This window comes from Megalobrama amblycephala, linkage group LG7 (genome assembly GCF_018812025.1).
Source record: "Megalobrama amblycephala isolate DHTTF-2021 linkage group LG7, ASM1881202v1, whole genome shotgun sequence".
Classification (NCBI taxonomy): Eukaryota; Metazoa; Chordata; class Actinopteri; order Cypriniformes; family Xenocyprididae; genus Megalobrama; species Megalobrama amblycephala.
This window is the reverse complement of record NC_063050.1, coordinates 8,115,882-8,131,233: the sequence shown is the minus strand read 5'-3', so window position 1 is coordinate 8,131,233 and position 15,352 is coordinate 8,115,882. Positions and strand designations below refer to the sequence as shown.

The window sequence follows — 15,352 nt, the reverse complement described above, 5'->3', positions numbered from 1 at the left end:
GGTCTCAGTTCAGTTTAATTAAACAGACTTACTCAGGAAACCCACAGTGAGACACATGAGACTGAACAGAGAGAGACAGAAGATCAACATCCATTGAGAGCAGAAGACAATAAAGACTAAGAGCTGATCCTTCACTAATTCACCTCCAACATTTACTGAGAGTGATGAACTTTTCTCATCAAAATAAATAAATAAATAAAAATATCCTCGTGGGAATTTACGGTCTTTTATAGTTCTTTTGTATTGTTACATTTATTTCAAAACTACTTTAAACAAGTAAAATCTTCAAGATTTAATTTGAATTTCATTGTTTTATTAAGATTTTTTCATAACTATCTTTCTGGTCCAATTCTAAATATCATCATTGTTTAGCAGTAATAGGGAGAGTCGTATGATAGTGAGCTTTTTTTTTTTTTTTTTTTTTTTTTTTATATATATATATATATAAAAACTAGGATTATGAGATTTGCTTGCAAGTGTCTCAGGTCTTTGTGTTCACAGGGTTGTTTGACACTGTGATCAGTGTGATAAAGATCAACATGAGATGCTCTTGTGGTTTTCTTTTAATCTATTTATGGTTGTTGGTCAAACCAAGAAACCCTTCAGCCTTCTGGAGGTGTGATAAAAAACAAGGAAATGTTTATCTTAATGATGGACACAGACTTTCCACTCCATAAAAAGATGCTGTGAATTTATTTAATATCTGAAAAATACTATTATTTTCTTTATAATATATCCCAGCTATTCTATTATATGAATCTATTCTGCTCCAAATGGTTTTAGTCAGGTCAACTAAACATATTTGCTAGAGGGAACTGAAATTTCAAAACTATATTTGCTAATAATAATGTGTCTGACTCTGTATTTTATTCACAGTGACACACAGAACCTTCTCTTCTTATTTAATTATAAATATTCAATTATGATATGACAGCATACACGCGAGAGCCAATGAGATTTAAGCTCAATTTCTACTCCTCCCTTTTCTCCTTATATGGCGCTGAGCGCTGCGCTTCTGTTTGAATGAAAACAAAGTTCGCGGGTGAATCAAAATTTGAGCTGACAGATCAGAGAAGAAGATTTTCTGTGAGTAATCGATTACATTTAGATCTGTTCCTCACACATACTTGTTTTATGTATTCAGAACACTTGAAAAACACCACGAAGCGTATGAATGACTTTTATGGTAGTTTATTTGATCTTGACAGCAGCGCTTTAACTAACGGTCGCGCTGAGGCTCGTGAATCACAATATCTTTACAGATTCAAACAACACTGTTAACTGACTGATAAATTATGAAATGCCTCATGATACAGTGTATACATTAGTATATTAAACATTTTACTCTAAAACTTGTGAAATATAAAAAGGACTCGAACATTAGGCCTATATCAAACTATATGTACATTTTCTGAAAGAAATTTGAATACTGCATGCAAAACTTGCCCCACAATGCAATGGGATGATTGACAGGTCTTTAAAAAATTTGGTAAATTATATAATTATATAATTAATTCCATAAATATAAATGAAAACTTTCAGAAACAGGATGAAAACTACCATTTTGTGAAATTCCTTACTTTCATTTAAGTAGAGACAACAAAAACATTGAAATAATACATGGTTTCTTGAGATCATGAACTTGTCTGAGACTGAAAACACAAACACAAATGTCTTATTCAAATCTCTGGCTCCATCTAGTGGTAAATATGTGTTAATGACTTAAATTTCTTGGTTTTTGCAAACAGTCTTTGTGTAGGTTATGGTGTGTTAGTTGATAGAGTAGATTGTTTCTTGTTCTGAATCTGTTCTGATTAATAATAAACGACACTGATTTACACACTTCCTGTGAATCTGAAATCTCAGAGTCAATCTGGAGGAATTAAACACTGGAATAATATTTGATAATTACATGGACTCATTGTTCATGCAGATGATTTTTAAACCAAAGTTAAAGATGAAGCAAAGGAAGCAGATGAAGTCAAGTCTCAGCATTTCACTCTTTGTTCAGTTTGTGTTGTTATCAGTGATGCTGAAGTTTGATTGACAGCTGCTGTCTGTGGTGCTGAATCCACAACTGTGTGGTGATGAATCTCAGTCATGTGCTCCAGATCAGCTGCTGTCCGTGGTGCTGAACATCTGATCGACTCTCTTCCACCAGCAGATCACACTGACTTTACTCTTAAAAATATGGTCAACCTGTTTATTTCCCCTCTGACTGTTGACAGTATTTTATGATTTGTGGATGATAAAAAATTGAGAAATCCAAAACACCCTCTGTAAAAACCTTTAACTTTTGGAAATATATGCAAATGTTTGCATATTTAGTTATATAATACTCCACTTGCATATTTAAACATTTCAGAAAACTTGTAATACAAAATCATTTTCATATTGTACTGTTATTAATCGTCATGTTCTCTGTGTTTGTCCTTGGACTTTGTTATAATCCCTGTGTCCTGTTCTGTCTTCAATCTTTGTAGTCAGTTGTAGTTTTTCATGTTGATTTCTCCCTGCCTTGTTACCTCATTATCTTGTTAAGCTAATTTGCCCCAGTGTGTGTGTATATATATATATATATATATATATATATATATATATATTTGGGAGTGGGGGAAATGCTCCTCAGTCTCCACACAGACAGCACAGAACAAGAAATCCCCACCGCCACGCTGAACGAAACATGGAAACGCCGCATCGCCCAACTGAACTGATCAGAGCGCTGTCATTCACTGCCTATTATTGTGTGTAAATGTGACAATTCTCAACACTGCTGGATCAGAGCACTGCCATGCTTTGGCAATATAAATCCTTTTAACCATGTCAGTAATGTGAATTTGTCAATTGCTGACGGATTTGAGATGGAGTTTTTCAAACAGGAGAGACAAGACTCGACCACAGACCACGTCTCTGTTCATGGTATGTATAAGCACTCAAATATATTTTGAAAATCAACAGACACAACAAAAGAAAAGAAAAAAACTCTTGACTAAAAGTAGTCTTTAACAATGTATAATATACATTGTATATTGTATAATATATAATAACCTTATACAAGTGAGTATTTATGTCTGAAAACAAAACCTTTGCTGCAATTAGGAAACACACCCTCTGTTTATATACAGTATTTATATATAGGACTATACAGTCATCTAGTGTTTCTGTTTGCCCGTTTGACCTAGTTTCCCAGTGTTTCGTTGCTTGATCCTGTTCACCTGTTGTCTTGTTAATGAACTCATTAGCTTTTTTGTTTGCTCTGTTTAGCCCTCAGTTTCAGCTAGTTCTTTGTCCTGTATTGTTTATGGTATAGTGGTGGTGTTTCTCAGTTATTTCCCTTGTGAACTTCCCCTTTGTGTTTGTTTTCTTTTATAAAAAAGTATTTTCTTTTGGATACTTTGTTGTTTTGTGCTTTATAACAGCCACTACTCGTTATAACGGTATTAAAGATGATAAATGGCGCATATTTAGAGGTAAACATTTAGTATCCTTCACTGGTAATGACAACTGCCATTTCACGAGTTCACACTTACAAATAATCAGCTAATAGTATGCGTATTTGGCGTGCTGTCTGAGGAGAGGGCTCAGAGCTCGGTATTTGGCCTGAACCCAGAGAACTTCCCCCGTATTCTGGTTTAGGAAGATAACCAGGCGAGTGCGAGGAGACGGGGTGGTGGAGGGATGCTGAAAACAGTAAAAAAAAGAAAAAAACATAGGTGAGTCGACTGCCTTTATATATAGGTCTCCACTCATGCTGATTGGGTAGATATGTTGATTGCTGATTGATGACTGCTGGTTGGAGTGATGTGATGATTGGTTAGATCATTTGAATGTGTTCCTCCCGAACTTTGTTAATAAAATCATCTTGTGCGTTTGGGCTGCACGCTCTTCTTCTGCTAGTCCCGCGGCAGTGGTGTCTGCTCCTGAACCCTCTGTCTGCCTTCTCTGAAACCTCTTCCTGTCCTGTTACGGCCATCTAAAAAATGTCATAGCCACTAAAATCATCCTTGAATCATCCCACTGTGTGCCTCCCATCACCTCCACCATTACTCAGTACCTCAGTATCTTCCACTACACGGGCCTGGCTCTCCATCCCTTCCCTGTTCCACCTCCGCTTCATCACCCTCCTGGACCTTTTTTTGCCTGGAATCCTCTCCTTAAGGGAGGCTCTGTTTTTATCCCTGGACTTTATAATACTTCCTCTTTCCTGTTCTGTCTGACACATCTCAGAGTTATATAAACCTTATTAGTCAAACCTGCACTTATAGTTACAATGGGAATCGCTGCTGTTACATGTGTGTCCATCAGATGTCACTGTCAAATAAAGCATGTGTGAAGCATTAGTTTCACTTCTCCTTTTATTAATCTCTCTCTCTCTCACACACTTTGGCAGATACAGAGGAAGTGGGTGTCTCCGTCACATTCAGCACTTCATGTTAAACATGTAATCAGGAAAGAAACACTCAAAACTCATCTGAACACACATCGAGAGCTTCAGAAGAACTGAATCTACTGACAACAGAGAAGATCATTTAATAAGAGAGAAGAATGAAGATCATCTTGACTTTCACTCTGCTGATGATTCCTGGTAAGAATCTGAACTCAGAGTAAATCACTAAAAACAGCACAGATTTGATGAGGAGAGTCTTTCACTTCACTTCATGATGTTATACTGACTTTAAGAAGCATAGCCTAAATTAATCTGAATGTTCACCTTGTTCTTGTAATATGTGATATATTAAGATGTTGGTTTGTTGTAGGTGTCGTGAGGTCCATGAGCGTTACAGGATATTCAGGGTCTGAAGTCAACATCACATGCAAATACAGTAAAGGAGATAGAGCAAAAGCAAAGTATTTTTGTAGAGGAAAGAAGCCAAATAAACCAAAGCATAAGTGGTGCTCTGAACTCATCAGGACTAATGAGAAAGATAAATGGGTTCATTCTGGAAGATTCTCTCTGTATGACGACACAAGATCAGCAGTCTTCACTGTGACCATCAGAAATCTGAGAGAACTGGATTCTGGGACATACAACTGTGGAGTTGATAGAACTAGAGGAAGATATTCCCACACTGAAGTGAATCTGAAGGTTATAAGAGGTGAGTAAATGAGAGCCTCAAACCCATGATGATCTCCACAACATCACATAATGACAGTAATAATACTGAACACCTCTAGATGATGAAAGATACAATCAATAACCACACTCTTAAAATAATGGTTCCAAAAGGTTTTTGTTGTTGTTTTTTGTTTTTCTTCAGAGATGCCATAGAAGAGCAATTTCTTGGCTCCCCAAAGAACCTTTTCAGTGAACAGTTACAAACTATAAGGAACAACAACAGGCTATATGTATATACACATGCACATAATGAACTAAATTTGAAACGTAACATAAGCACAGGAAATGAAATCAGGAACAAATGCAATGTAACGCAAACTAAGAGCCTATGGTAAACATTTCAAAATATAGACATTTTCAAAAGAGTTCAAAATATAGAGTTCAAGTGACTTTATAATGATAAAGATCTCATGTTTGCTCTGCACTCTTAAAATAAAGGTTCTTTTTTGGCATTGATGGTTCCATGAAGAACATTTTTCATCCAATTCATCCATTGCACAAAAGGTTCTTTATGGCGGAAAAAGATTCTTTACATTATTAAATGGTTCTAAGAAAGAAAGAAAAAATCATTGCGTAAATAAAACCTTGTACATTCATCCTCACCTCACATGTAATTCATAAACTAAAACTGTACTGTAAAAACACAGCAGAACTGTCAAAACAGCAAAACAAAAGCAGCTGTGAATTTACAGTGCTTTACTGTAATCTACTTTACAATGTTACTGTAATAACACCCTGCACTGAATTAAAAGCTGTGTTAACTCACTTCATTTTAGGAAACTGATTGTCTTAAACTGTTCAATTATCATTTAATATTTATACTGTGTTAGTAATGTGAGTATGTACTGAGAGTTCACTAAAAAGTGTCAATTTAACTCTCACAGATAACTGCTAGTTAACAGCAGCATGCATATGCAAAAGTACGTAGCAAAGAGATCATCACTGCATCAGCAACACTTCCAATCCTCCTGACAGTTTCAAGATGCTCGAAGGCGACTGTTTGTGGTTTTGTGTGGGAAGCATGTCTGATGGTTAAGTAATGTGTGAAAAAAATCAGCGTCTTTGAGAAAAGGGAAGTGAAGTATGTGTGAGTGAAGAAAGTATAAAACATTTTGTTTGTGACACAACTTTTCTGTGTTTTAGAGACAGACTATGACAGAACAACATCATCATCATCATCAGTTGAATCTCCAGCGATCACATCTGTGTCTCCTGTAACAGGTACAAACTCTCTCTGAAACTAGTGCTGTCAAAATTAGCGAGTTAATGCGTGCGATTAATTTTCTCCAGATTAACGCATTAAAAATATTAAACACAATTAATGCAGCATTTGTTTTTTTCTGTCATCCTTTGGCTAGCATTAGCGTTACATTATATGATCATGCTCTTATTCATGCAAATGCTTTTAAACCATTCAAGCTCCACAAGACAAAAGAGAACGCATTGTCTGTGAATGTTGTGTCTGTGTAACCCACACACACAATGCACAAAATATCAAAGGACAAAAGGTTCAAAAATACATTAATTTTAACATGCCAACAACACGTAAAATTTTTATGTAATGCTTGAAATACGTGTTAAATACACATATTTTATGTGTTGGTGACGTGTTAACATTCACGTTTTTTAAACCTTTTGGCCTTCTGTAATAGAAAGACACACACAAGTGTCGTGTGCACAAACAGTGCACCAGAATTGTGTTGTCTTTCGCACTTGAACAAACAATAACACACAGAATTATGCCAAAATACCAGTTTGTCGAGTAAGAGCAGTCTTAAATGAGTTAAATAACATCTTAAATGAACTTAAAGGCTGAATCTGAAATCGCCCCCTATACCCACATTCACTTTAGTTCACTAATTCTGTTCGCTTGAAGACGTGACTGAAAATTCAGACACTGAGAGCACTGGAAGGGCTGCTGCTTTTGCATAGTTTGTGTTTGCTGTTTAATAATCATTTGAAACTTAGCAAACTGGCCGCTCCAGTAGTAAGGTGAAAGGATTTGTCTTGTCATGGAAACTATGTATAAACCTTAGATAAACAATTTAAAATGAAATTTAAAGGCCTACCTGTATTATTACGCTGATAATTTTATTCAAAAACAGGTAGGAAAGCCACAGTTAAATATGACATTTATTATGGGTTTATGTGAAGAATGTTTTAAGTTCACCTAAATTTAAAAAAAAAAAGCCTAATGTTGAAATTGATAGCTTTCAATTATGCTGTAATGTTGAATGTCTATCATTAATGGGTTTTTTTTTTTTTTTTTTTTTTAAATCAATTTCATAGATTCATCAGTACAGTATTAGTATCGGTGATACTGACCTTCATTCATAAAAAGATGCCATTAAACAAATATTTAAAATATACTGTCTTTAAGTTGTTTCTACATTAATTTGGAGAGTAACTGTAAAATTATTACAATATAAAAATACAAAAATCTCCAGTGTTTTTAATTGCAATTAATGACAAAGAAAAAAAAGTGTGATTAATTAGTTAATTTTTTAATTGATTGACAGCACTAATTCAAACACATTCATATGTGTAAGGCTTGATTTTCCTGCTAAAGGAAAACTGAGATCAAGCATCCTGCAATAAAGCAATAAAACTCGCCTAGAGAAGAAGATCTCAGAGAAATAGCAAGGGGCCAACGCCTTGCCCTAACTCCAAAAGGACAATGCCTCCCCCCACCACACACACACACACAAACTCTCCTTCCCCCTGACTGAAAGTTATTCAACATGTTTAATGTAACTTGTGTATTTATTGTTTTTCCCTTTTCATGTTTGGTATCATTTTAAATGTCTCAGTGCGGTTGGTAAAATGGTCTCAATTTCACAGCAGTCACTAGAATTATGAAGAAGATGGAAAATTAAGGAAAATTCTGTCCTCTTTTTGGGTGGTGTCTCTTCTCCTCTCCCCCAAAACAGGTGTTGGTGTAATAAACATTTACGATCCTTTTGTTCTGGTCCTGGTATAAAAGGTAAAGAGCAAAGCAGTCATGTGGGATCTTCTGCAGGCCCCCGCAGAGATGGGTGAATGTCTGAGGACATTCACCCATCCCTGTGTATATATGCATTTCTTTGAGTAATCGATGTTATGCATTTATTATTTCTGAATTGGCTTCTAATTGTAATGTAATTGGCATCATATATATTTTACTTGACAAATAAAAGGTTATATTTGGTTGATTCTGTATTATTCTTAATCCATTATTTCTAGTAGATCAAAGCGAAGGCATTACCTCAAATCTGTGTTCAGGATTGTTCATACGAAAGGTTTAATAGATGGAGCATGGGGCACGTCAATTAAGTCCATTTCGATTTCTGACTATCGCTGCCTTAAATAAGTTGCAGTTTTCGTAAATATATCAAAACTATGCTTTTTGTTACGAGTAAGCAGAGCGCGACCGACTGAAAGGTAGATATTTACCCTGCATCCAATGTTTAATGTCAGAACTGACGAGTTTGTGTCCGGGAAGAGCACTCAGTCGGCCGAAGTGACTCTTCTAAAGCGATACCGGGACTGCAGTGACCGAAATAATTGAAGATATATGGTAATCAGAATAATCGAATATCTAAATTAATACATAACAAATTATTAATTTCTAATTGGAAACACAACCTAAGAGTAGTAATCATTTGAAATTGGAGTCAGATTAAACGAGTGAAATTAAGTGAACATTCAGAGACGCTGAAAAGGCATACACGCGTTAACCTTCGCCCAGGCGTGTCGGATTACGTTTTTGGGCTGATGCGGGGTTCCTTACATGTGTGTGGTTCAGATTGTGAGTCTCTGGTGTTTTCAGGCTCTTCTCTGGTGGTCAGTGTGTCTGTGGTTCTGATGCTGATCATCATTGGACTCGTGTTTGTGATCTGGACTGTCTGCAGGAGGCGTCAGTTGAACAGTAAAACTCCTTCTTCTGTTGATAATTGTACTTTCTTTACAAGGACCTTTTCCACATTGATCAAACTGATACATTAACATATGTTTTTTTTTCTTCATAAAATTAACTTTGTTGCCTCCAGTTGGCTACAACTAAAGATGAGAAAATAGAGGAATATGAAAATGTGAAGAGATTTACTGAACCATTAATTTTCTTGTTTTTGACAGACGCTGATTCCTCCTCCAAAAGATCTCATGCGACTCCAGCAAACAATGAAGCGGTTAGTAGAATGAGAAATGTGATTCAATCAATGTGATTGAGGAAAAAAAAATTTTTTGATCAATAATGAGAATAAATTCTGGGGCCAGCTGTTCAAAAGTAATCTGATCGGATTGGATCAAATCTTGAAAATGAGTTGTTCAAAAGGAAAAAGGGATTCTGAAATCAGATTAGATCACAAAATCCAATCTTGGTATTGATCTGGATCAAATCATCAGTTTGTGTTGTTCACAAATGTTTAGTAAGATTGGAATATCTTTGATCCAAAAAGTCTGGATTATACTGATCCCATCAGAAGGGTGGATTTCACGAACAAAAATGTAATAAACTTTAAAAATGGTCAAAAAATACAACATTTTATCATGTAATATACACACATTTTTTTTATTTTGCTCTTGATTAGTTCAACTGTTAAAGTAATAAATTTGAAGTAGACATTAGGCTACATATTTAGCCTTCGGTAACCTACTGTAAAGTTAAAAAAAATTCCAGTGCTGGTGATCCAGTCCATTTTTACCAGCACAAAAGTAACCCGATCCTGGATTGCAAAACATGGGATTTCCAAATCCAGATCATTCTGATCCATATTAAACTTTTTGAACAACTGGCCCCTGATGATTTAGAGACTGAGGATTTGTTAATATTATTAAATATTCAAATGATTATTATTAAACACACATATGTTCTGTCTCTCATCAGGTTTCTCACACTGGTTTTGATTACAAGGAGCTTAAAGACACTCACAGACATTTACCCACAAGCCCCTCTGATTCCTCTGCTACAGTTGAGAAAGCCTCTGGAGACTCTCAGTGCCGCATCTCATCTGCTGAAGATCTGAATTACGCAGTGGTGAATTTCCACAAGAGATCAGACTGTCCTGACAGTGTCAGTTTCAGGAATAATCAGGATTACAGTGAATACGCTGCTGTCAATCATCTCACAACAGCAGAGAATGTTATGAACTGATGCATTTAAAGACCTTTACATTCCTCTTTTCCTCTGTCCTGACTCTTTTACAAGTTTTGTCAGAGTTGTTAAATGAGTCAGGTATTTTTTTGTGTGTGTGTGAGATATCATTTTCTTATTTTTATAAGTTTGTATTTAAGCATGTAGATCTAATCTGAGATAAAAATGTTTTAATTTTCTGAGGTAAAGGTAAATGTGTATTGTTTTTTTTAAATGCATCATTAAATAGAATCGCAAAATAATGACTGTTTTCAGACAAGTTTCAAATATTATATATTCCCACATTTCAGAAAAATGACGATCTCAGTAAGGCTGCTCAAATAATGAATTCATACTCTCATTTATATTCCAGTAGTTTCTGAATACTTTGTCCAGTCATGTTTATTTGATTTTACTTTTTCACAGATGACACTAGATCTTCTTCAGTGGTTTTCAGTCCTGGAGATCCATCACTTGTCTCTCTTCTCTGCATCTGAAATCACATACTGTCTGAGTAGGTACAACATCTGAGTTTGAACTACTTCACGGCCATAAATATTTTATATAGTATGTAATGTGGACGTACTACATCCACTATATTCCATTATCATGTGACCTAGTTGCGTCTCTTCAGCTCCATTCATGAATCCTCTCCCGTGGCCTCATGGGATAGTAAAGTGTCCATCCAATGCACAGTAGTAGGTCATCCGGGTACTTTTCACCTCGTTTTTCAAATATATTTGGAGATGCTACTCTCTTGGCGTACAGTTTTTCACATACAGTATAGTTGGGAAGAATTTGTTTTCAGATGCAGTGACTCGGTTCAGATCATGTAGTTCTCGCCTAATGAACTAATGATCTGAATCAGGTGTGTTAAATAAGGTTTAACTTTCTGTCTTAAAGTTTCTCACTGACACTGGGTGTGTTCCCACTGAGCAAATTACGTCCAGAAGACATCTTTTTGAGGTCTTGTCTCAGGTTGAAAAGACGTCCACTGAGGGGCCAGAATGAAAGTTTTTATGACGTCTTTTTTGGACGTCTTCTGGACATCCGATATAGACGAACACGCAGAATCACCAAAGGAGAAAAATCACAATTTTTAAGCCACCATCGTGGAGATGAGTGTTTGCTTTAGTTGGGCTCTTGACCCTTACCTTATTAATATTAGAGTTTGTTTGGGCTGTTAATTGAGTCATAACAGCCAGACAAGCAAAGAGAAATGATCAGGTGTTGGTTATGTTTTCACATAATCGTTGTTTGACCTGAATCACTGAACTCATTTAGAGTCCAATTTCTGAGTTAGATTTACATTATTGATTACAGCAGCACTGTGAATCTACAGCACAAGATCAGCTTTATCAATATGATTCACATGATTTCAGAAAAGGTGTGTTGAACAAAAAAAAAAAGCTTTTATTTTAGGCACACACAGACATCAAGAATCATCCTGTGAATCTCAACAGTGGTGACCATCAAAAAGCATGTTGCAGTGCATTCTGGGAGCAACCAATCAAAATTCTTCCATGGCTCCCATCATGCATTGCTGCATGAATAAATTATGAGCTTAATTGTCTTAGTAATTTCCTTTATTCTCATATTTTATTTTGTTCTGTTTATGTGACTTTTTAGTAGCTTGTTTTCTAATGTTCAGAGTTGATCTGTTGATCAGAATATGTTGCTTGTCACCGTCCTTGAGATTCACAGGCTGATTCTTGATGTCTGTGTGTGCCTAAGAGAAATATTTTTTTTTTTTTGCTCAGAACAACTGTTTGTGAAATCCTTTATATTATCTTGATAAAGCTGATCTTGTGCTGTAGAATCACAGTGCTGCTGTAATCAATAATGTAAATCTAACTCAGAGATTGGGCTCTAAATGAGTTCAGTGATTCAGATCAAACAATGATTATGTGAAAACATAACCATCACCTGATCATCTCTCTTTACTTGTCTGGCTGTTATGACTGAGTTAACAGCCCAAACAAACTCTAATATTAATAAGGCAAGGGTCAAGAGCCCAACTAAAGCAAACACTCATCTCCACGATGGTGGCTTAAAAATTGTGATTTTTTCTCCTTTGGTGATTCTGCTTGTTCGTCTATATCGGATGTCCAGAAGACGTCCAAAAAAGATGTCATAAAAACTTTCATTCTGGCCCCTCAGTGGACGTCTTTTCAACCTGAGACAAGACCTCAAAAAGACGTCTTCTGGACGTAATTTGCTCAGTGGGTTGTTTATGTTTGATGAACAGGCTGTTTTTTCCATCCAGCTCAAAGCCACAGGAAACTGGTGAAGGTTCAGGGTCTCAGTTCAGTTTAATTAAACAGACTTACTCAGGAAACCCACAGTGAGACACATGAGACTGAACAGAGAGAGACAGAAGATCAACATCCATTAAGAGCAGAAGACAATAAAGACTAAAAGCTGATCCTCACTAATTCACCTCCAACATTTACTGAGAGTGATCAATGAGATTCAGAAGACTGAAAATGTTTATGATTAACAAATTATCTGTGTGATTTGACAATTTTACTTTTCAGATCAAATTATTGAGCCCACAAATCAATAACAGAGACTGAGTTTAAGTTGGTAAATTTAAGCCAGTGCTACTTTAAACAAGCGACAACTCCAGGTTTTACTGTAAATTTTATGATTTTATTTATTTTGACGATCATTATCAACATTATTTTCTCTCTGGAAAAAATCAAAGTGTATCTTTATATGGCAGTAAGAGAAATATGTTAGTTTGCTTTTCTGAAATCAGTAAAAACATAATTGTCAGAGATATTACTGAATGTCAAATATCAGTGATGTGATATTACTGGTGAGATCATCATCAGACAGAAAACAGATGATAAACAGTTAAATGAGTCTGTACATTTCATTTTGTTAGCATTTTTAAAAATCAAAAGTGTGTATTTTCAGAAAATGCTCTTTAACTCAGTATTTTATATTTTTACTAGGATAAAGACACTTGCTTAAAATCTTTTTGTGTTTGCAGGTTGTTTGATACTGTGGTCAGTGTGATGAAGATATTGAGATGCTCTTCAGCTTGTGGTTTTCTGCTCTATTTATCTTCTGTGGGTCAAACCAAGAAACCCTTCAGCTGCCTGCAAGTGTGATAAAAAACAGGAAATATTTATCTTAGTATCAATGGGCACAGACTTTCCACTCGTTAAAAGATACAGATAATTTTTCTGTAATTAATTGTGATTAATCGCACCTTATTTATGTATGTGTGTGTACATATATATATATATATATATATATATATATATATATATATACACGATAGATAGATAGATATAGGATGATGGAAGAAAATGGGTGCTGCGTTAATTGCATTAAATAATTTGAATGCAATAAACTGAAAAAATAATTGCATGCATTGTATTAATTTTGACAGCTCTACTATAAAGATAAGTATAACAACTATTTTAGCGTCGACACCAAAGCATGATATCATTCTGTTTATTCTAAATGCAGCATTTTTTTTCGGAGTCTGCCTGAATCTCACATAGAACCTTCAGTTCTTATTTCAAGATTCTGATTATTCAAATATGACACGACAACACAAAACGGGAGAGCCAATGAGGTTTAAGCACAGTTTCTACTCCTCCCTTTTCTCCTTATATGGCGCTGAGCGCTGCGCTTCCGTTTGAATGAAAACAAAGTTCGCGGGTGAATCAAAATTTGAACTGACGGATCAGCGAGAGGAAGATTTGTGAGTAATCAATTCATTTTAGATCTGTTCCTCACACAAACTTATTTTATCCCATCAGAAGACTTAATTACACACCACGAAGCGTATGAATGACTTTTATGGTAGTTTATTTGATCTTGACAGCAGCGCTTTAACTAACGGTCGCGCTGAGGCTCGTGAATCTCACAATACAACACTGTTAACTGACTGTGATGAATTATAAAATACCTCATTATACTTTATATAAATTAGTATATTAAACATTTTACTCTAAAACTCGCTGACAAAATTAACAAAATTAACGTTACTCCAAAAGTAGGCCTATATTAAACTATGCTCTGTGTACATTTCTGAGGGAAAATAAAGGTACATTTTGTAAAATTCCCTAAGTTATGATATAATTTAACAAAGGCACTAAACTAATAGTCTGAGGAAAAAAATACCTTGAGCAGATCATCAACTTGTCTGATACTGAAAACACAAACACAAATGTCTTATTCAAACCTCTGGCTCCATCTAGTGGCAAATATGTGTTAATGCCTGTTAAATTTCTTGGTTTTAGTGAAATGTACAAGTTATGGTATGGAAATTGATAGAGTAGATGCTCGTTTCTTATTCTTCTGTTCTGTTTTGATCAGTTATAAATGACACTGATTTACATGCATTCTTTATTTTGAAATAAATGAGTGACTTTGCAGGAATGAAGGTTTTCAAATAATATTTGATAATTACATAGACTCATTGTTCATGCAGATGATTTTAAAACCAAAGTTGAAGATGAAGCAAATGAAGCAGATGAAGTCAAGTCTCAGTATTTCACTCTTTGTTCAGTTTGTGTTGTTAAACTGTCATCAGTGATGCTGAAGTTTGATTGACAGCTGCTGTCCGTGGTGCTGAATCCACAACTGCCTGTTAAAGAGACAGAAACAGCAATCAGACTGACATCAGGTTTGTATTTAGATATAATGGAAATGTATGATATTATTTTAATTTATTACCCTTATTTAATTTAATTGAAGCAAATTTGTACACACAATTTATTTCATTCAAATTAAATCATTTGGGTCAACACAATTTAGTTGGATTAGGTCAAATGAATTTGCTGTAGTCGGTTTAACTTAATTACAGTTTTCTTACAGTATGTTGATCCAACTTAATTTGGTTTTTACTTTAATCAAATATCTGAATATTTTATTTTACATATCTGGATTCATTTAAGGCAAAGTGTGCAAGAGAATGTTAATGCAGGAGATCACTTGCAGTTTTATTCATCATGCAAACAGAATGAACAAATGTTGACATTAGCAGTTTTACTCACTGAACACAAGTGCCGCTCTTCAGCACAACCACAAAATCCAAAGACATTACTGAAACTCCTTCAAATGCACAACATAACTGAACATTAAACATTAACACATCTTTCCTG

The 15,352-nt window shown here is 35.2% G+C and overlaps 3 protein-coding genes across 4 annotated transcripts in view; all 3 read left to right on the top strand.

Moving 5' to 3' along the window:
• Window positions 1-15,352, top strand: part of LOC125271224 (B-cell receptor CD22-like) — a 1,156,500-nt gene that overhangs the window by 984,748 nt on the left and 156,400 nt on the right. The gene's annotated exons all lie outside the window — the stretch shown is intronic.
• LOC125271198 (hemicentin-1-like) overlaps window positions 1-15,352 on the top strand; it is a 987,774-nt gene that overhangs the window by 835,719 nt on the left and 136,703 nt on the right. The window lies entirely within an intron of this gene.
• Window positions 1,010-10,500, top strand: LOC125271271 (CMRF35-like molecule 5). 2 transcript variants are annotated; one of them, XM_048195343.1, is made up of 7 exons: window positions 1,010-1,086; window positions 4,391-4,585; window positions 4,758-5,096; window positions 6,260-6,337; window positions 8,925-9,023; window positions 9,230-9,282; window positions 9,981-10,500. In XM_048195343.1, the coding sequence occupies exons 2-7, from the start codon at window positions 4,546-4,548 to the stop codon at window positions 10,245-10,247; spliced, it is 876 nt and encodes a 291-aa protein (XP_048051300.1). In that variant the 5' UTR covers window positions 1,010-1,086; window positions 4,391-4,545; the 3' UTR covers window positions 10,248-10,500. The 2 variants fall into 2 exon arrangements, with proteins under 2 accessions (XP_048051300.1, XP_048051301.1); XM_048195344.1 differs by having other exon boundaries at window positions 1,022-1,086; window positions 4,397-4,585.

Bases quoted from the DNA above. Each gene is read 5' to 3' on its own strand.
- LOC125271271 (XM_048195343.1), top strand. From the start codon at position 4,546: ATGAAGATCATCTTGACTTTCACTCTGCTGATGATTCCTG. The intron at 9,024-9,229 runs GTAAAACTCCTT...TGTTTTTGACAG, and splicing joins CAGGAGGCGTCAGTTGAACA to ACGCTGATTCCTCCTCCAAA. The intron at 9,283-9,980 runs GTTAGTAGAATG...GTCTCTCATCAG, and splicing joins CTCCAGCAAACAATGAAGCG to GTTTCTCACACTGGTTTTGA.